Below are 23,043 nucleotides of genomic sequence, written 5' to 3' on the forward strand. Positions count from 1 at the left end.
ATTGTTACTGTCTGTTAGGATGAGTCTAGGGTAGATGACCCATCTCGCATTTGACTGAAACTTATCTACTTCCCTGGTAGTGCATTTAAAGCCAAAAGTGTCGTTATCTCGCCATATGTACGTTATACCACCGGCAAAACTCTTTACTGTGCTCATATCTATTTGGTTTTCACCGAGCACTGAACATGTAGCCACCTTGATCAATTGGAAACACCTTTCTGAAAATGTAGTCAGTACTGCCTGTTTGCATGTAGCCTTAGAATTATTCATCAATCACTAGCAGTTTTCAATAGGGTGCATTTTGTGTATGCGTGTGTGTGTGTGTGTGTGAGAGAGAGAGAGAGAGAGAGAGAGAGAGAGAGAGAGAGAAGGGATATGTTTTAGACGAACTTTTTGGGTCCACTGACATTCTCATCCTCACGGGGGAAGTTTGCTGGATGAGATGAAACTACGAGCTATTTTGATTAATTTCTTACATGGTCAATAAGCATTCATCTGGGGGTGGGGGTGGGGGTAGATTGAAAGATAGTGAAGGAGAAAAAGAGAGAGAATAGGAAACAGAAAATAGAGATATAAAGTTATAGAGATATAGAGAAAATAAACGACAGCTAAAAGAGGGAAACGGACAGAGAATAAAAGAAAACAGACAGCAACAGTATAGAATGGAGAGAAGAAAAGGGCAAACGACCGAGTGAATGAGAAAAGGAGGGAGGGGAGACAGAATACGAGAGGGAGGGAGGGAGAGAGAGAAATAAAAGAGAGAAAGAGTGAGGAAGGACAGAAAGAAAAGAGGTAGCTAGAGAGAGGACAAACAGGAGAGAGAGGAGAGAGAGAGAGAGATGGAGTAACTTCATCCCCGCTACAGCAGATCAGAGTTGCTGGTGTTGTTGAGGTTATTTCGGCTCACTGTAGTGGCTCCAGCGCGTGAGGAATCACAGGCGCGAGGCTTCACAGCTTTTCATCTTTTCATCTTTTCTGCGGGACTCGACTCACTCTGAGCTGCTGCAGACATGATCGCCACCACGCAGCAGAACATGACAACGGAGCTGGTAAAAAAAAAAAAGTGCATGCGTTTTCAAAATCTTTTTCTTCTTTTTCTTTCTCCATCGCTGTTGGCTAGGCTAATGCAGATGCATGCTGAGCGGTGTGTATGTACATGTGTGTGGCTTTTTCTTTTAACCGTAGGGAAACGAGTGTGACTCCGAGCACACAATTGAAATAAAAACTGGTAAAGCCCTTCGTGAGAGCAACATGCTGAGTGAATTTCGACTCTGAACGTGGAGTTAGTGAGACCGTTCCTTCCCACTGGTATGGCAAGCCAGTGTGAAAACACGTTAAAGCCCAGCAGACTTTCCATTCATACTTCTACAGCCCAGCCATGTTCTTCTCTTTTTTCTACGCATCAGAGCCTCTAGCCCATCACTGCTTTCAACAAAGCACAACAACGGTCGAAAAATCGCTCCTTTAACACATTTTGTGTTGCTGCCTCTGCTGTGATAAACTGTGGATTTGTTATCCTGTGTTTAGCAGTAATCCTACTATTTGTGTTAGTTGTTCCCAGAGCCAGTGGTCTTTGTGCACAACCACAACTCTGGACAGGTGCACCTGAATTTAAACAGGTTCCCTACTTTGCCTCTGTGATAATAATGATAACACAGTCAGACGGTATTCCCAACTGAGGCATCAAGACAATAATATCTTCTTTGCTGTTGGCACACAGACATCAACAGCTCATTAAATGTTAGTGTCTCAGTGAATGACACTCTGGAGAGAGTTTTTGCCAGCCCATTTCTTGGATTGTCTCCTGGGGAGTATGCATGTGAATGCATTGGCTTTGGGGAACAGATGAGTATGTTTAGTCTTAAAAACTGATGAACACAAACTACATTTTTAGGATTGGATAGCATTTAAAGGGACATGCCAACCAAAATTAAACATTTAACCATTGCCATATCTATTGCAAAACATGCTTACTTGCCACCTACATCAAGTCCCCAATAGTTTCTAGAGTAGGATTTTCTGATATAAAGACTAGGAAAAACCCCTTCTGATTATGTATCTTGAACGTACAAGGGTCGTTTTAGAAGCTACAAGTGCTTTCGAGCAGTTATATGAGGACAGACTGATTTTTTTTTTTTTTCCTGCTAGCTGGCAAATGCTCAAAGAAGCCAGATAGCTAACATTACTTCTAAGAAACCAGGAATATCACACCTGTATTTATTAGCCTCTACATGAGTGGTACATCAGTGAATTATTTTATTGGGGAGGTTCTCCATGGTTGTATCACATTCCTGTGTTTCATCCTTGTTACTGTAGTGAAAGAAGATGGATGGACAAAACCCAAAAAGATTGTAAGATTGTAAACTCTATAAAAAATGATCATGCAATTCTGCATCACAAGATATTACAGAATATTACAAATAATATAGTAATTTCTCATTTTTGGGCCCCTTAATCAGACCCAGAGAGGATACAAGGCATTTCTCATTATTACAGATAAATGATTCATTCTATTGAAATGTGCTGTCTCTTTTCAAAATACTTACAAATTCCCAACAAATTACAGGTGCCTACTGATGTCATTTGTTGGCTGTAGAGTTGCTGACATCCTGGAATATCACCATCTCTGTGACAGAACATTATTGTTCTATGTGTTTTGGTTTTTGAATGGCATCAACAATAGTGGAGTATCAGCATTAACTACATTCAAAGCTCAGACATATATATATATAACACTATTAGTCTCTTGAACACACCAATTAAACACATTCTCGCATTATAAATAACTATATAGCTGCGGCACAAAGGAGGTGGTAGAGCTGCACATGCATTCACTCTGGCTATACGTGGCCCGCAGGCAGATAGCAGACTACCTGAGTAATTAGTTTGGTTCTGTTGTGCTGCCTGCTCTGCATTCTGCCTCTCATGCCTGAAAGTAATATTCACCAGCACTCTCGTAATTTGTTTTGCAAGTGACAGCCTTGCCGGTAGGCCTCAATATGTTTTCAACCTGGCATGATGCTGCCATGAGTTTGCTTAGGAAGTGCTTTCCTATTTAACTAATTCCTTAATTATGTTCCACATTGGTCATGCTTTATATCCTGCCTAATATTCCACAGAGGAATAGCCTAGGAGTCTATATGTGTTTCTCCGTCTGTTAGTTGGTACTGTAAGTCACTTGAATGAGACAGGACAGCAGATCTGCAGGTGCAATGTGTATTTGATGAGAAGAGTCAAAAGAGCCAAATACATGGTTATCCAAGGCCGCGATTGGAATTTTTAAACCTTTTGTCACAGTGTGTATACAGGTGCTGGTCAACGAATTAGAATAATTTGAAATAGTGCAATCATGAAATTCTTTGAATGCATTTTTTGTGCAGAAAGCAAATCAGGTGTTCACCGCACCTGTCCTACTCGTTAGACTAATCACAGAACTCGTTACCTGTAGAAAATTTGCTCAGCTGAGCTTTCCAAAAGGCCCATTTAGGCCATTTAACTGTGACACTGTTGTTTTATTGAATTAGAATAATGGAGAAACCGTTTCATTGAATTAGAATAATTTTTATTATAATTACAATCATCACTTCTCAGTATTTTGTGGCTGCCCCCTTGGCTTGTATGACTGCCTGAAGTCTCCGCGGCATCGATTTGACCAGCTTGTCGCAAGTTTCCGCACTCACAGCTTCCCAGGCAGTGGCGATGTTCTGCTTCAGTTGGTCCAGCGTAGTAGGCTTTCTGTCGCGAATTTTCCGCTTGACGATGGCCCAAAGGTTTTCAATGACATTGAGGTCAGGCGAGTTGGCCGGCCATGCCAAAACTTCAAGCTGTTTTTTAGTGAACCAATCTTTGGTCGACTTTGCCGCATGAGCCGGTGCAAGATCCTGTTGAAATATGAAGTCTTCTTCGCCGAACTGTTCCTCAACAGTCGGAATCAGGAACGTTTCCAGAATATCTTGATATACGGCAGCATTGACAGTCTTCTTGAGGAAGCAGAGTTTCCCTACACCTCGAGCGGACATGCATCCCCAGACCATAACGCTCTGGGGAAACTTGACGGATCTTTTCACGCACTCGTGGTTGTAGGTTTCGCCACCACGACGCCAGACACGAGGACCTTGGTCACCGAAGGAGATGCAGAAGCGTGATTCGTCACTGAAGACCACTTTCTGCCAGTCTTCAGCAGTCCACTCGCTGTGTTCTTTGGCCCACTTCAGCCGTTTCTCCATTTGTTTCTTGTTCAGCATCGGTTTTACTGCTGGAACGCGAGATTTGAAGCAGAGTTCGCGCAGACGACGGTAAGTGGTTGATCTGGAGACATCAGAGCCGGTCTGCTTGTTCCACAAGTCGGTGAGCTCGGAAGTGGACTTGAACCGGTTGCTGACTGCGATCTTTCTCAGCTGCTTGTTGTCGCGAGCAGAAGTTTTTCGGACGCCGGAACAGTTGGTGCGCTTGCTGCAGTTTTTCTTGAGAGCTTTGCAGACGGAAGACTGGCTGATGCCGAGCTGCTCAGCAATTTTAGTTTGGGTCAAGCCTTGTTGGCGAAGGGCTTGAATTTGAGCCACTATTCCGGTTGAGAGGTCGCGCTGCTTACCCATGATTGATTTTACAACTTAGAAATTCTACTCAACCCTGACTTTATACTGCACAGTGAACACTCTTCACAGAAAACAAAAATTCGAGCATTTATTCTAATTCAATGAAACGGTTTCTCCATTATTCTAATTCAATAAAACAACAGTGTCACAGTTAAATGGCCTAAATGGGCCTTTTGGAAAGCTCAGCTGAGCAAATTTTCTACAGGTAACGAGTTCTGTGATTAGTCTAACGAGTAGGACAGGTGCGGTGAACACCTGATTTGCTTTCTGCACAAAAAATGCATTCAAAGAATTTCATGATTGCACTATTTCAAATTATTCTAATTCGTTGACCAGCACCTGTAGTTGCCTACCTCAGCAGGGAAAAGCTCTATAGATTTGTCACAACCAGAGAGGCATTTTGTGCTTTGCAAGCTGAATTTTTATATTATATTTTCATGGTATGGCATGACAAAGTGGTAACGTTCAGTAGTGTATTATCTATATAAGTCTTAGTATGTAGATATAGGTGGTTGTGGTGCTAAATAAGTTAGGGTTAGGGTTAGGGTTAGGGTTAAAAAGTGACTCATTCTATTGCCAGTAGCAGTGGAATTATTTATATCAAGGAATATACTGACCTACTCTCTTGGAAAAACTGTACTGCTTGTTTATGGACTTGATTACTCGTCGAAAATTTCCATCAAGTTTTATGAGATCTTCATATTAAAAAGTGGACTTACAATATTATTGCCTAGAGGGGAAAATTTGCTGTGAAAAAAAATTACATTACCAAATATGAACTCTTAACGAGAGCAGACGCATCTATCATTTACACTTCATCTCGTCAATCAGGACTGCACAGCAAGCTGCTTACCAGCCGTTCTCTCTCTGTTCAGTTTATTGGGAGCTTCACAGCCAGACTTCATTAATTTTCACTGTATTTTTCCACAGTTTCTGGATCAAACAGAAGGCATTGTCTAGAGATTAGTTAGTGTGCCTCCACATTTTCATTTGCTAATGCAGCAACACTTGAAAGTCTTGCCAAGTGCCCTGATTTAAAGCCTCCAGTGCCTGCTCTGCCCCATCACGTTCCCCTAGAGCCCTGTTCCATCATGAGAAAAAGGGGCGTGGCAGTGAAAAGTTGCTTCAGTGACCATGTACTGTATTTATAATTGGATGTGACAAAAAGTCACTTTCAGAGAGGTGGTGTTCATAGACAGAATATGCATATTTGGTTCTTGATAGTTATTTTTTTTTTTTTTATACTTATGGCTGAAGTAAGATTAATACGTCATACTACCACAGACTGACAAGGTGAAATAAGAAGCTTTACATAGTGAAATGCTATTAGGTCTAACTGGTCTTCCTCATACTGTTTCTGATGAGCAGAAATGATTAAGAAGGGTGTTTTTTTTTTTATTATTATTATTACAGTTTCCCTTATTGATCGTGCTCCGTCGAGTGTGTTGTGCTTATTCCTGTGGACTTAAAAAGCTTGCTGTTTTCTCATTGTCATAAAACCAACCGATTGACAAAGCCAGAGCTTGCATTTGTTAGTATTAATCCACTGCCGTGTATGCTAAGCTGTTTGCTGCACTACATGTACTTAAAAGACTTTGGCTGATCAAGCCCTTCTGTTGCATTCATCTACAACAACTAAGGGCTTTCTCTGAGCTATATCCACTTGAACCATTGTGATCTCTGTAGGCTTTGTAGCAACAACCCATTTTCCCCTTGCCAAACAGCAACAAAAGTTGCTTTACTCAAAGGCTTATAGGTGCAGGAGCCAAATTTAAGATTATGGAAGATAGCCATCTGGAATAGGATCCAGTGTGTCATCTTATCTTGTCTATACTGAAACAAAACACGGCACAGTTAAAATGATCAGTGTATGTGTCTTACGCTAAACAGGCAGCACCTGAACCAGGCTTGCTTGGTCTTACCCCTAACCCTTGTTTTCGAGTGAAACCCTCCCCCTTGAAACTGAGTTACAAGGGGTAGTGGTTGAAATCTTTCTCCTATTAAATGAGACAACCCTTCAAGAACCGGATACGTCATCAGTTGTCGTCAGCGACTTTTACGTAAACAGAAGAGAGGTTTTCCAATATTGCGCCTCCAGCTGTGGTGATCTCACCTGTGTGTCATATGACAGGACAGGTGAATCATATTTAAAATAGCCTGGAAAAATAATAAGGATGTGTTTTCCTGCTGTGTCTCCATACTACAGCCATAATGGTATATCACACTGACATTTCCGCATCAACCAATCAAACGAGTCACAGAATAAAAAAAAGAGCACAAACATAAAACTACATCACTTCATTAACAGCTACTAGCGCTGCTCTTTAGGTGACCCTGCCAGTCTGCAGTGACAGCAGAGGAGGGGAAAGTTCAGCTCCTCACTGTTTAAATACATTTAGGGATCATACGCCTTCAAAGAGGGGGATGACAATTATTTATTATCACCACCAAGAATTCTTCGGTGATATGAAGCTGAACTTCCCATTCCACTGTAAATGATGAGGCAGCCTCACGTACCAGAATATAACTGCTGCACCATTTAAGGTAGAACAGGAAATTTCACCGGGTAGACATCAGCGTATTACTTGCAATTTTTATGTATGTTATGAAGGAAATGACCATAAAACACTTACAATGGTTCTTATAATACGGCGGCTTTTTAACAGAGAGATACTTACATTCATGTGTCTCTTTGGTCGCTTGTGCAGCCATCTTGTCAGTGATTTGCATAGCATTCTGGGTATTTTCTCATAACACTGCATTTGAAAATTTCCGTTTGAAGGGCCATGTAGCCCTAACATTTCATCCTACCCCTCCATCTCAATCGGGACAACCCTACCCCTAGACGTGAACGCGCAAAACGGAGGGGTAGGGCTAAGTGTTAGGGGCAAGGGGTGAAATGGGATTGGGCCTTGGAGTGAGTGTTGATTGCACAGATTTGTAAGAACAGGTTATTCAGCAAACAAAGGAATTGATCGCCCATGGGCTAATACACAGAAACACCTTCAACTAAGACTGTCTGAGGGGTTTCATTGTGTTTCAGGGCTTTTAAATGGATTTGCAGACCATGTTGTAACCTTGGAATATATTAGAATTCATTTCAGCGGTGGGCAGCCCAACCCGCAGCGCCTGGGGAGCAGTTTAGGGTTAGGTGTCTTGCTCAAGGACACCTCAGTCATGTGCTGTCGGCTCTGGGGATCGAACCGGCGACTTTCTGGTCACGAGGCTGGATCCCTAACCTCCAGCCCATGACTGCCCTTAGATTGTGCTTCTTGCTTTGTGGTTAGAGAATGAAACTTTCATTGTTTAAGGATACATCATTGCTGTGCAGTGATTTGCTTATATCAAAAACACTGAATTCTAATAGAATTTCATATGTGAGGCTACCTATAGCCACAATCAGTTATGTCCCATCAACATATCTATGATTTTGCTGCTTACTATTTAAAAATCAGGACTCCTAACTAAAAGCATCACTGTTGATTATATTAGTAATTTCTCAGCTTATAATAAAGGCAGAAATTGTTTAAAAATTAGTGTCCATTAGGTTGTGTCCATCAGTAGAATTTACAAAATATCCTTATCCCTGCCCTTTAACAAAACACAGCCAGTTCGGGTTAAATAAAATTAAAAACCACTGATGCGGTTTATAGACTGCAAGTAGAAACGATTCAAAAACAGCTGCCTCAAAAAAAAAAAAAAAAAAATGAATAAAATCTAAAGCAGAGTCATTTCTGAACAAAAATCAAGTTTGGTCTATGTAGAAGAGAGGCTGAGCCTCTGCTCAGTTATGCTGATTATAAGTTTTGACAGATTGTTCTCTGAGTTTCAGGTTCTTCCTGAGCATGCACTGCCCTGCTCATATTCACAACAAGAGTTACGCAGTTAGCTTTCACACTTGCAAATCACGTACAAGTACAGATGTGTCTAATTTACACTCATTGAAAACTTTCACCTGAAAATGGCTAGGATGGTTTGAGCTGACAAAGATATACTCCGATAACCACTCTGTACAATGAGCAGAAAAATATCTCTGAATACTACATCAAACCTTGAGCCAGATGGGCTACAACAGCAGAAGACCACTTTGGGTTCCACTTCTGTCAACCATGACCAGAAAGCTGAGGCTGCAGTGGGCACAGGCTCACCAGAATCTCAATTTCTACAGAGATGGCAGGGCCTGAATCAGAATCAGAATCAGAATCCTTTATTGATCCCAGAGGGAAATTGCAGTTGTTACAGTTGCAGCCATTTATGTTAAAAGAATAAACACTTTAATAATTTAAAACAAAGATAAAGAGAAATTTGCAACATGAACACAAGATTTAAGTTCTTATGAATGTAGTAAAGTGGCAGTGGCTGTGATAATAAATATTAAACAACTAATTAAACAAATAACATTATAAAGCAGTTTAAATTGTACCTCTGAATTATTGCACACAGTTGTTGTTGTTGTTGTTGTTGTTGTTATTATTATTATTATTATTATTATTATTATTATTATTATTATTATTATTTATTTATTTATTTTTTAATTATTATTATATATGAACAGTACAGTTTGGTATTGAGTATTGCACAGATGAACCACACTTCATGAATCTCACACTGAGGGAGGAGTTATAGAGTTTGAGGGCCACCGGTAAGAATGACTTCCTCTGGTGCTCTGTCATTTCGGTAGAATGAGTCTTGCACTGAATGAGCTCCTGTGTCTCATCACCGTGTCGTAGAGTGGGTGGGAGCCATTGTCCATAATGGCCTGCAGCTTAGACAGCTTCCTCCTCCCTGACACTGCCGTCCACACCCACAACATCATCAGAATTTGGCACGAACACCATGAATCCATGGACCCAACATGCATTGTGTCAACAATCCAGACTGGTAGAAGTAGTCCAAAAGTGTGGCGCAAGTAGAAGTAGTGCAAAACTACTAATACCAATTAATGATTGCTTGAATGCCGCAGCCTATTTGAGTACTGTTGTTAACCATGTGCGTTTTTTTTTGTTTTTTTTAAGCCACAATTTACCCATCTTCTAATGGCTGCTTCCAGTATGATAACACAATAAAGCTCGACTCAAACTGGTTTTGCGAACATGACATTGAGTTAAGTGTTCTTCATTAGTGTGATGGGCAGTAAATCTGCTAGCTGACATTTTAGCCAGAAATGTCTATATAGGACTGCATGAGTGACTAGAAGTAGTCTGCTTTGTTCTAGCTATATTAGTTGCATTGCATTGTTTTATTCATATTCTCTTTCCCATTTCGTGTGTTTGTGCACAAAATAAAATGTGCAAGTCAAACTCTGGAGTTCAGCCTGATCTTTTTGAGAGGTACCCTGTCTCTACACCATCAGGCTACATGTGAAACAGTGCAGCCTTGTAATCTCTACACCCCAACATTCCCACAAATGGTGGCATCGAAGAAGTCTTTAATATCAATGCAAGCAAACGCCAAGAGGCTGACTGTGTCAGCGTGAAGTTCAAGACATCCTTGTTATTGAAAGCATGGCTCCAAAGAAGAAGTTACAAACCAACTTGCTGAAGCGATAACCAGGCAGGCGGGTGGGCAGGCAGGCACTTTATTTATTCCAAAGGAAATTTAGCAAACTAGCGACATGTATGTAGCATGCTACAAAGCTTCATTAGACAGCAGAAGGCAAAAGACGAGTATGTGCAAAGAGAAGCAGCTAAAAACAAGCATAGGTGGCGCACAATGCAGCATCAGTTCGGTCTGCTGCAAGAAGTGCGAAGACACCATGAAGAAAGGAGTTAAGTGAGCAGAGAGCGTGTAGAGTTAAGCGAAGCGACACAATTGCAGAGTCTCCAGAGTACTCCACGCTGCCAATGGGGTCCAGAGAAGAGGTGCAGAACTTCCACTGCAACAACAGCACTTCATGAGCACGATATGGCCAACACCAAGAATGCTGATGGTCAAAGATTCAGATGATATTGAACATTATTTGATCATGTTCGAGCCTGTGGCTCAAGGGGCTAAAAAGCCAATGGAGAACTGGGCTGTACATCTTGTTCCGTTCTTGGATGGCAACGCACGAGCTGCTTATGTAGGATGGAGATGAGATGGGAGACTACAGTAAAGTCAAAAAGGCAATCTTGAAGAAGGACAAAATAAATAAGAAGACTTGCTGGCAAAGATTCAGAGACTGCACGGTTCAGGATGATAAGACCCCGAGAAAACTCTTCACCAGGTTGTAATCGCTCTACGAAAAAGTGGATGATGCCAAACGTAAAAACTAAAGAACAGATCGGATAGACAGTCACCTTGAAGCAGTACCTGAGTATGGTGAGTCCTGAGCTAAAACGTTGGATTGTGGAGCGTAGCCCATCATCGGCCAAAAGAAGCTTTGGAAATGGCGGAGGGATTTGCTGCGGCAAGACTGGTGGAAGGAGAGTTTAAACTGAGAAACGACAACAAACCACATCATCGCTACGAGCCTGGTAGGTCTGAAAACAAAAGCAATTTAGCAAAGCTACCACACAGGGGAGCTGTGGTAATGCTAATACAATGCCGAAATGGATCAGAGTAGTGGAAAAAGTTGCCCTTCAAATGTTTTAATTGCAACCAAATTGGACACAAAATGAATGCATGGCTATCAATGCCAAATAGTTCAGACAATAGTGTTATTGCTGTGAAAATGGGCAACAAAACAGTTAAAGCTGTGATAGACGCAGGAGTAAGTCAGACACTAGTGTCAGCTGAAACTTTCATAGTCACTAGAACGCAAGCTAAGCTAAATGAGGCTGAAAATAACAAGTTACTGCAAGAGGTGCCCTTCAATGAAGCACCTAAAAGCAGGAAGTCTCATAAGGAAAGAAGGCAAGAAAAAGTAAAAGGCCATAAATGTTGTCACGATAAACAAAATTCATATTGGTTGATATTGATACATGTTGCGATAAATGTCAAATCATTATTTCTTTAAAGTTTGAAGGCTGATTTTTGCTCCTGGGTGGTTAATCACTGTTTTAAACTATCCTTTATGGTCAAAACATGACACTCGGCAAACAGTGGAACATTTCACCAGTCTGTCATGGGAGAGTGGAAGAAAGTGTCTGGCGAGCTGTTTTTACCAGCTGGAAAAGCACGGCTACAGTTTTATAGATAGTCATAATTTAAGAAAGAAAACAGATTATTTTTAGCTGTCAGGTGACGAATGCTCGGCTATCCTGTTACAAATGCTAAACAAGTGGCCAAAATCAGTGCTAAACTCTTTAGTTTTTCAACGTCAACTTCGTACGAACAGCAAATATTAGCTGGCTTTGTACGTCAATGATGGATCACACAGCCTTACTGGCATCAGTCCTGCTGCATCCATGTCAGAGCATATCACAGTATTCAAACACCAGCTAGCAGACATCTGGATTTCTCTATAGTAGTTTGAGTGCTGATCCGAAACATATGTAACACCAGTCAAACAGAGTCCTCCTTTCAGGTATGTTTAAACTAAAAGTGGTGCCTTTGTGTCATGTTTGATCTACAGTATCATCAATTTGCTGTGTTGTGCGAGTAATGGTGCGCTGCTTCAAGTTAGCCAGCTGTTAAAAACAGCTAGCCTGTAAAGATGCCATTCTCCCACTCTCCAAAGCCTCACAGTATCCTCAGTTTACTTTTGTTTAAATCAGGCCTGTAACTGACATGAGCTCACTTTCTTTCACTTTAGTTGCTTGGGAATGCACTAATACTGAAATGACTTTTTGATGGTGCTGTAGTTGTGAAGCTTGTGATTTAACGCTGCTAAGCTTGTTAGGATGTACGGAAGGAGGTAAGTTCACTGTAGGTCAGCACAGCTATGCCACTTATCTCATCACTCACAATTGGTCACAGGAGAACAGATCGCTGGTCGCTCCACTCAAACAGGGAATGTATAACTCCATGTTTCAGACATTACTAAAGTATATTTGGTGACCCTTTTTTACTCGTTGCCCCCTCCCTCTCTAATTATGTTGAAAAACTTGCAAGTGCGTCCTCTCCTGGCAACAGCAGAGTAGTGTCGCTTTCCTTGCAGTAGAAAGTGCCACCAGGGCTTTTGCTGAACGTGGAAGTGTGAGAATCGTGTATTCTATAGAACATTTATCGAACCTTTCTTATTGCTCTATCAAGGAAAAGTTAAATCATGATAATTATCATTATTGTTTTGTTGCCCAGCCCTACGGCCATGGCAGAACCTCTAAGTATGCCAGAAAATAGCATGGAAGTGTTACCTGATAACATAAGTGAGCTTCATTAACAGGATTTGTCTCTTAAACCTCAAGGTAACAGTCTAGGCAAAAAACAAGACCCAGTTCAAGTTGAGGGACAACATTCTATACAGAGTAAACAGAAATAAAGAAAAACTAGTGGTACCTACATGTATGAGGCAAGTATCCTTAAAATTGGACATTCTGAGCCATTGGCAGGCCACCTGGGACAGGACAAAACTCTGTAGGATAGGAAATAGATCTGGCTAGGGCTACACCTAGATGTGACCGAGTTCTGCAGAACATGCCCAGAGTGTCGACTAATAGCCCCTCAGAAGAAGGCAGACAGGATCCCAATGATTAACATGCCCATAGTTGACGTGCCCTTTTCACAAATAGCCATGTATGTAGTAGGACCTCTCCCCAGAAGCTGGGGAGGTAATTGCTACATCCTTGTGGTCTGTGATTATGCAACAAGGTACCCGGAATGTTTCGCAGGAAGGTTAAAATTCGCCAAATAGTCAATGCTCTGATTTTGTTCATTTCTAGAGTGAATATACCAAGAGAGGTTTTTACCAGATTAGGGTACAAACTTTACATCTTAACAGCTTAAAGATATCCTCTCGCTGTTAATAAACAATCCTTGGATTGATGGCCTGGTGGACCACTTCAATAAGACCCTCAAAAGCATGCTCAGGAAGTTTGTTTCAAAGACTGGTGCTGATTGGGACATGTGGTTGCCATATCTTCTCTTTGCCTACAGAGAAGTACCACAAGTGCCATCTGGATTTTAGATTAGAGGTCCGCTTGATGTCCTAAAGGAGGCCTGGGAGGGGCATGGCAACAAGTAGAAGATCAATGTGCTGTCACCTATGCTCAAAATGAGGTATAAGATGGCTCAGTTGACTGAGATGGTCAGAGGCAACAAGGAGGAAGCCCAGCATTGCCAAAAGCAATGGTATGACAAAGTTGCAAAAGACAGAGAGGAACCAGGGGATGGAGCCATCTTTCTTCTTACTACATCTGACACCAAATGGCAGGGGCCATATGATGTGCTGGAAAAGGTCAGTAAGACCACATATGAACTGTTGCTCCCTGACAGAAAGAAACAGAAACGAACTTTCCACTTCAACATGCTGAGACAGTGGAGAGAGTCCAAGTCGAACGCAGCTGAACAGTTATGGGTGAGAGCAGGTGGAGACAAGGAGAATGACAAAGAACAATATTTTCCCTGGTACAGGAATGACCAGCACACCGCTTGAGCTGTCACACCTCTGCAGTCACCAGCAAAAAATGATCATGAGCATGGTTCCACCAAACTTCTTCAGGAGCAGGACAATCATCACGCAGCATAACATTCGTCTGCTGAAACTGGATCCAATCAGACAGACGAACTGAAGAATGCCAGCACGCTTGATCCCTGATTTGAAAAGGGTGCTAGAGACTATGTTGGACCTGGGATTGATAGAGAAGTCAAAGAGTGGTATGCAGTCATGTTGTCCTAGTACCCAAGAAAGATGGAGGCCTATGATTCTGCATTGACTTCTAGAAAGCTCAATGCCATATCTGCCGTGACCCATACTCCATGCCAAGAGCAGACGAGCTCATTGATTGGCTTGGAAAAGCAAAATTCCTCACAATGCTGTACTTGTGCAAGGGATATTGGCAAGTGCCACTCAGTTGTGCAGCTTGTGAGTTTATGCCTTTTTAGTGCTGTCTGGGCTGTACCATTTCTCCCTTATCCCTTTAGGCCAGCATGGGGCGAGTGCGACATTCCAAAGGCTGAAGTGTTGAAAGGAACAGAAGGTTTTGCAACTGCATACATTGATGATGTGGTGATAAACAGTGCAAGCTGTGATGAGCATGTGCAGCATGTGAAGGTGGCCCTGCAGAAGACTGCAGATGCAGGCCTGACAGCCAACCCATCTAAGTGCAACCTGCCTAGGGGCTAAGTTTCCTACCTAGGTGATGTCCTAGGTGATGGGGTAATGCACCCACAGGTTGCCAAAGCAAAGGCGGTCTGAAAGACTCCGGCCCCAACCACAAAGAGGCAGGTAAGGTCCTTCCTGGGTCTTGTTGGCTGGTACCAGAGATTCATTCCAAACTTTTCCAGTAGAGATAGATAGAGAAATACTTTATTGAACCCAAGCAGCCAGTTGCAGACGCACAAAGCACTGTACAGTAATAGCAACAATTATAAATATTAACAATAATAAATATACCACATCCTATCTAGAGGCATATCACAAATAGAAAAAAATACAACAATTTGTGATTTATATCTATAACCTGAGATGACAGATGTAGCGCAATAATGACTGTACAAGACGTTACAGGTAATGGCAAATAATGACCATACTGAATGAATAAATATGTGCAGATGTACCAAATAAAGTGTCTAGTTTTGCAAAATGCACAATGAGGTATGCAGAAAGTGCAATATGTGCAGCACACTGTCTATATGTGCAGACAGATAAAGAAACACAAGATAAGTGTGAGATGTAAGACCCATGATGATTTGTGATTTAACATGAGATTCAGATTCAGTCCTCCTCTCTCTTCACCCTTCTCTTCTGGCCCCCCTGGGAAGAGTTGAAGAGCCTGATGGCTCTGAGGACAAATGATCTCCTGAATCTGTCGGTTGAGCAGCTCTGAACAGCAACCTGCGACTAAACATGTTCCTCCTGTCCATAATGATGGTGTGCAATGGGTAGCCATCATCCTCCATAATGGAGAGCAGTTTGTGTAATGTCCTTCTCTCAGCCACCTTGATCATAGAGTCCAGTACCACACCGACCACTGACCCCACTCGCCTGACCAGCTTGTCTTGTCACATCTCGTCTCTCCTTTTTATGCTTCCTCTCCAGCACACCACAGCATAAAAAAGACAGCTGACAACCATGGTCTGATAGAGCATCTGCAGGAGCTTCCTACAGATGTTAAAGGACCTCAGCCTCCTCAGGAAGTAGAGCCTGCTTTGACCCTTCCTGTACAGGTGTTCTGTGTTGGCTGACCAGTCCAACCTATCATCCAACTGCAGTCCAAGATACCTGTAGGTCATTACCCTCTCCACTTCAACCCCCTCAATAGATATTGGCTTGTGGGTGGCTTAACCCTGCGGTGGTCCACTACCATCTCTTTGGTTTTGGCAGTGTTCAGAAGCATGTTGTTCCCATGGCACCACTCCACAAAGTCCTTCACCAGGGTCTTGTACTCCTCCTCCTGTCCTCCCCTTACACAAGCCACAATGGCAGTGTCATCAGAAAACTTCTGTATGTGGCACGTCTCGGAGTTGTACTGAAAGTCTGAGGTGTACAGTGTGAAGAGAAAGGAGGAAAGTACAGTCCCTTGTGGTGCTCCTGTGCTGCTGACCACAGTCACAGATGTACAATCCTTCAGCCTGACATACTGAGGTCTGCCAGTGAGGTAGTCAGTAATCCAGGAGACCAGGTGTGGATCCACCAGCTTGTCTCTCAGTCGGAGGGGCTGAATGGTATTAAAGGCACTGGAAAAATCAGAGAACATGACTCTTACAGTGCAACCACCCTTGTCCAGATAAGAGTGGGCTCGATGGAGGAGGTATAGCATGGCATCCTCCACTCCCACTTTTATCCTGTAGGCAAACTGCAGGGGGTCCGTTGCATGTCAAACCTGGGGTCTGAGAAGGTGTAGAAGAAGGCGCTCCAGTATCTTCATGACATGGGATGTTAGAGCAACAGGCCTGAAGTAATTGAGTTCACTGGGTCGCCCCCCTTGGGTACTGGCATGTCTTCCACAGTGTGGGAACCCTCCCCAAGCGCAGACTCCAGTTGAAGATGTGCTGTAGGGGTGCCCCCAGCTCAGCAGCACAGGACCTAAGTAGTCTAGGACATACTTTGTCCGGACCAGCTGCTTTCAATAGTTGGATGTATCAGCAAGGGTGATGAGGATGAGTACAGGGCGACGGTAAGGGACTTTGTTGCATGGTGCGAGCGGAACCACCTGCAGCTCAATGTGACAAAGACAAAGGAACTGGTGGTGGACCTGAAGAGGGACAAGGCAACGGTGACCCCTGTGTCCATCAGGGGGGTCAGTGTGGACACTGTGGAGGATTACAAATGGGTGTGTATATTGACAATAAACTGGACTGGGCTAAGAACACTGACGCCCTTCACAGGAAGGGCCAAAGTCGTCTCTATTTTCTGAGGCGCCTGAGGTCCTTCAACATCTGATGGACTACGCTCAGGATCTTCTATGAGTCTGTGGTGGCAAGTGCTATCCTCTATACTGTTGCATGCTGGGGAAGCAGGCTGAGGGTGGCGGATGCCAACAGACTGAACAAACTGATCTGCAAGGCTGGTGATGTTGTGGGTGTGGAGGAGGACACTGTCTAAGCTGCAGGCCATTATGGACAATGGCTCCAACCCACTCTATGACACAGTGATGAGACACAGGAGCACATTCAGTGCAAGACTCATTCTACCGAAATGCACCACAGAGTGCCACAGGAAGTCATTCTTACCTGTGGCCATTAAACTCTATAACTCCTCCCTCAGTGTCTGATTCACAAAGTGTGGTTCATCTGTGCAAAACTCAATACCAAACTGTTCATATGTGTAATAATAATAATTGTGTGAAAAAACTCAGAGGTAAAATAATCTGAACTGTTTTATACTAGGTGATTCATATTTATTATTACAGTCACCGCCACTTTACTATATTCATAAGTACTTAAATCTTGTGTACTTAGATTTAAGCTGCTGTGAAAGCAAGTTTTATCGTGGCGAAGGGGATAGCTCAAGCATTTCTGAAGAGCTGCATGATCAAGGTGTGCGACGTCGTATGTCCAGACAAAAAACAGATTCTGGCAAATTTAAGCCTAAGTAGAAATAGTAGAAATCGAGTTTGTGAGATGGCCACTGATTTAAGAACACAGTTGAGTGAAAGAAGCAAAGACTTTATTGCTGACTCTCATGCTGTGGATGAAAGTACTGACATGACTTACACTGCACAGCTAGCCATCTTCATCCGTGGGGTGGACTCCAATTTGCGCGTTACAGAGGAAATACTGGACATTAAATCGATGCACGGGACAACGACTGGAAAGGACATCTTTGAAAACGTATGTCAAAGTGTAACCGACATGAAACTGCCCTGGGACAAACTTATTGGACGCACCGGCTTTGTGAGATGAAAGAAGTGGACTAGTGCGAAGGATGCGAGTGAAGATGCAGGAGGAGAACTGTACTGGTGAGTTAACAGCATATCACTGCATCATACACCAGGAAGCACTATGTGGCAAAGTCCTGAAGATGGACCATGTAATGAGCACTGTAACGCAAACCGTAAACTTTATCCGAAGTTAAGGTTTAAATCACAGGCAATTTCAGTCCTTTATGCGGGAGATAGATTCAGAGTTTGCCGACATCCCTTATCATACAGAGGTGCGTTGGCTAAGTCGGGGAAAAGTTCTCAACAGACTTTTTGAGCTCAGCAACGGAATCTGTCAGTTCATGGACAGTAAAGGAAAAGACTCCACTGTTTTGCGGGATGAAAAGTGGAAATGTGAGTTGGCGTTTCTGGCTGACATAACAGCTCATCTCAATGCGTTAAACCTCCAGGGACGTGACCGCATGATCACTGACATGTATGACGCAATGAAGGCATTTCAAGTGAAGCTGCTTTTATGGGAGAAACAAATGCACCAGAGCAACTTGCCTCACTTTCCCTGTTGCCAAGTAATGCTGAACAAAGTCAGCACAACGTTGTTCATAAATACGCACTTTGCTGACAAACTGAGCGCAAACCAGCCATTAGGGGTGTACTTTGTGTACTTCTGGTGCCGGTCCCAAGCCTGGATAAATGGCGAGGGTTGTGTCAGGAAGAGCATCCGGCGTAAAATCTATGCCAACACTGAATGACTGACTGAATGAACTAACGAAATGAAACTTCATCAAGGAAATGTTGAAATTTTGTTAAACTGAAACAAGGAAATACTGTGAGTGTGTTTTATTTACACAGTGAACAATGGAAATGTGCAAGTAATTTCACCAAGCAAATACCAAGAAATGGGTTGCAGTTTGTCTTTTGATGTTAATAGCTCAAAATAGCTGTCAATCAAAACGGGATTCAGCCTTTCGACTGATCCTCCAACCATCTTGCAGAAGCTCCGCGTCCGGGGGCGGGACAAAATTGTGGCATTTATCCAATGACCAGCGACTTTTGAAGCAATGAAAAAAACGTTCCGTGCAGTCCTATTGAAGAGAAGACGCTCAGCTTCTGACGCATTTGTAGTCAATGAAATGTTAACGCAACTCTACATATTTGACCATTTAATGTTTGACATTTTAGGGGAAGCTTCCCTTGCAGTCTTAGAGAAATCGCCACTGCTCTATCCGTCGCTACTACGTGCCATTGAATTATAACTTTTGAAACACGATTATACAAATTTTCCGTTGTACTGTAGGATCGGTAACATATACACGCATGTTGTAACTTCAAGTTCACCTTCAAGTTGTGTCACGTTAGGTGCTTTGGGAGTTGTACGAGCTTTCTGAGAGCATGGGGGTTTGTGCTTCCAAAGCATTCCTTATCATTACTAAGACAATGGGTGTGAATCGCTTCACAGCAGGGGAGTAGGCTACAGGGAGGCTGGTTTCCCTTATGAAAATTTTCATAGCTTTAGTCATTCTAGTGTTAAAGGCTCTCTTCTTCTTGTTCAGCAGACCTTTGACATTGCTGACTATCCAGGGCTTGTTATTAGCAAAGCAGCCTACAGCGTACAGTTTTCACTGGAACAACAATGTCCATGCGAAAGTTCATGTAGTCCGTCATGCAGTGTGTAATCTCAATGTCCTCCCCATATGGCTCCTGCAGTACACTCCATTCCGTGGACTCGAAACAATCCCTGAGTCCTTCTTCGCTTCAGGAGACCATTTCCTGAAGGAGCAAGTAGTTACTGGCTGTCTACTGACACGGGGTTTGTACTGAGGCTGCAGGTAGACCAGGTTGTGGTCAGATTTTCCCAGTGGGGGCAGGGGTGTGGCGATGTATGCATCCTTCACATTGGTGTAAAGGAGATCAATTGTCCTGTTCTTCCTAGTGGGGCAGTCTGCATACTGGTAAAATGACTTGAGCATTCAGTCCAGTGTAATGTGGTTAAAATCACCAGAGATGGCAAAGAAAGCCTCAGGATGCTGAAGTCTCACGATGGTAGCATGTATGATGTCACACGCTGTCTCAGCATCCGCACGAGGAGGAACATAAACACAAACAACGATGGCATGTGACAGCTTCCTAGGCACATAATAGGGACGGAAAATCACCGCCAGCAGTTCAGTATCCCTACAGCAGATTGTCTCCTCCAGTCCTGGGTTACACCATCTGATGTTAACAAAAAGCACGAGTGGCAATATTGACAAACCTGATCTAGAAGGACATAAAATGGATAGCAAAATGTGATGCTGCCTCAAGGACCTTAAAGAGAGTTTGAGAAGCAGTTGGTGGTCCGGACTGATGCATCAGGGTGTGGATTGGGGGCCGTGTTGCTTCAAGGGGAAGCTAATACCCTGAACCCAGTCTTGTACATCAGTAGGAAACTGTTTCCAAGACAGCTTAATTATTCGACAGAGGAGAAGTAAGCCTGCCCCGTTACCAGGACTGTGAAAGGACACTGGGACATAAAAAGAGACAATGACTGGATTAAAGCCTATGTAATATTATAATGTGCACAGAAGAAATACTTACCTTGTTCTATTTCTCTCCTGATCCTCAGGGGAGTGCGGATCACCTTCCAGGGCTTCCCTTATACTGGCCGGTAGAGCCCATGGCTTTGTGTTAAAGGGGAGAGTGGGATCTGAAAACCTGTAGGGAAAGACAGAAAAAAGTTAAGATTAAACCAAAATAAATGTATTTACCCATAAAAAAAAAAAAGTTTCTCTATGTGTTTTGTGTGTATTGCGTTTGTTGTGTTGAAGTTGTTTTGTTATTGCTTGTTTTGTGTAACCCTTCACTAGCCCTGGGGAATTGTCTGGTTTAACTAGATGGGGGCGAGGCTAAGGTGTTAAAAGGAGTGGGGATTCAAGCAGTAGGAAAAATAGGGAATGTAAGATATGTCTATGTGGCCTTAAGTCCTCTGGCACAAACTGGATGATATTTTAGCCAGAAATGTCTATATAGGACTGCAAGATATATATATACTATATAGACTAGAAGTAGTCTGCTTTGTCCTAGTCATGTTAGTTGCATTGCAACCCTTTTTATGTTTTTTTTTTTTTTTTCTTCAGTATGTCCTTTCACTTTTTGCATGTGTGCAAAATAAAATATCACATGTGTGTCAGTTCAGCCTCATTTTTTTGAGGGGCTACATGTAAAACTCTGCATCCTTGCAAACTCTACACCCCACACTTGGCCTTCCCACTCATTGGATCTAAATCAATAGAACACCTTTGTAATGTGGTAGAATAGGAGATTCACAGCATGAATGTGCACCTGAAAGTCTGCAGGAATTACATGAAATAATCATGGCAACATGGACCAGATTCATAGGAATGTTTCCAAAATCTTGTGGAACCGAGACCCCTAAAAATGAAGGCAAAGAGAGGCCTTACTGGTTATTGGTATAGTGTTTCTATTCAAGTGCTTCTAATAAAGTGCAAAATGACTGCAGAGATAATTTATGGTTTAAATGCATTGTGCATAATGCAAGTAATGCTAGTAAATCAATTCTTTTCTCTCCTTTTTGGCTCTCTCTTCTTCAAGCCACTGCAACTCATTTGTGTATTGAAAACCAATCCAAGATGGCGCCACGTACGGCTGCCCTGGCGTTCGGGTGCTCTTTGATTTGTTTGTTTTTGTGCGTTATTCATGTGTCTTCGTGCTCCTACAGCCGCGAGGAGCTACTAAACATCAGAACAACAACCCCTACAGACATTTCACCAGTTTTTCTAGTGCCTGCTGCATTATTAGTACACTTGATAAACAAAAAAGTGAGACGCCGCGGAAGAGGGAAGCGAGCTGGTGTACTCATGCACCTTCGCACACGGGGGACGCGCACGCCCCTACCTGGGATTTTCCTCTCCAACGTCCGCTCACTCTCCAATAAAACGGCCGAGATAGCGCTGCTGATGAGAAGAAATAGCGACTTTTCCTCCTCTAGTGTGTTGTGCTTCACCGAGACGTGGTTGAACACACAGACCCCGGACTGTGCGCTCCATCTTGAGGGATTCCAGCTCCTCCGCACGGACAGACAACGGGAACTTGCCGGAGGTAAAACGAAAGGTGGAGGAGTCTGTTTCTATATCAACAACGCCTGGTGCTCCGATGTGACAGTGATTTCCCAACACTGCTCTCCTTCTCTGGAATACATTTTCATTAACTGTAAACCGTTCTACGCTCCACGTGAGTTTTCCTCATTTATGCTGGTCGCTATTTACATTCCACCGAGGGCCGATGTGCACGAAGCTGAGCGTGCTCTGGCGGACCAGATTATGAACGTGGAGCGGTTTTTACCGGACTCCCTTGTTATAATCCTCTGAGATTTTAACAAAGGGAAACTTAGTCATGAACTACCGAAATACAAACAGTTTGTCACATGCCCGACCAGAGAGGGGAACACGTTGGATCACTGTTACACTACAGTGAGTGGTGCTTACCGTGCTGTGCCCCGTGCGGCTTTAGGACTCTCAGATCATGTCATGGTTCACCTGATCCCTGCGTACAGACAGAGACTAAAGCTCTCTAAACCTGTCGTGAGGACATATAAAAAGTGGACCAGTGAAGCTGTGGAGGAGCTACACACGTGTTTGGACACCACAGACTGGGACATGTTCAAGGCTTCTACAGACAGCTTAGATGAATACACAAATACCGTGATGTCATATATACATTTCTGTGAAGACAGCATCATCCCATCATGCTCCAGTATCACTTTTAATAATGATAAACCCTGGTTCACACCAAAACTCAGACAGCTTCACCAGCAGAAAGAGGTTGCTTTCAGAGAGGGAGACAGAGTCAGCTACAGAGGTGCAAAGTATGAATTTAGCAGGGAGGTGTTAAAGGCTAAATCCAAGTACAATGCTCGTCTGAAGCAGCAGTTCTATGCTAATGACTCTGCCACTGTATGGAGGGGGCTTAAAGAGATCACCAACTATAGGCCCAGAGCACCTCATTGTTCAGAAGATTTCAAACTGGCCTTAACGACTTCTATTCACGTTTTGAAGTCATGGACTCACACCCCCCATCCTCCACCCCCCACACCACAATACTCTCAACCA

General features: G+C 43.0%; 1 protein-coding gene across 2 annotated transcripts in view; it reads left to right on the plus strand.

Moving 5' to 3' along the window:
* The first annotated feature begins 765 nt into the window (after nucleotides 1–765).
* Nucleotides 766–23,043, plus strand: part of LOC108425513 (inactive dipeptidyl peptidase 10) — a 108,522-nt gene continuing 86,244 nt past the window's right edge. The window contains exon 1 of one of the 2 annotated variants that reach the window (XM_017694203.2): nucleotides 766–1,049. In XM_017694203.2, coding sequence (XP_017549692.1) covers nucleotides 1,011–1,049 — 39 coding nt within the window. In that variant the 5' untranslated portion in view covers nucleotides 766–1,010. The remainder of the gene's footprint in view (nucleotides 1,050–23,043) is intronic. The other variant, XM_017694202.2, reaches the window with a different exon arrangement.

The sequence above is a fragment of the Pygocentrus nattereri genome, chromosome 9 (genome assembly GCF_015220715.1).
Source record: "Pygocentrus nattereri isolate fPygNat1 chromosome 9, fPygNat1.pri, whole genome shotgun sequence".
Taxonomy (NCBI): Eukaryota; Metazoa; Chordata; class Actinopteri; order Characiformes; family Serrasalmidae; genus Pygocentrus; species Pygocentrus nattereri.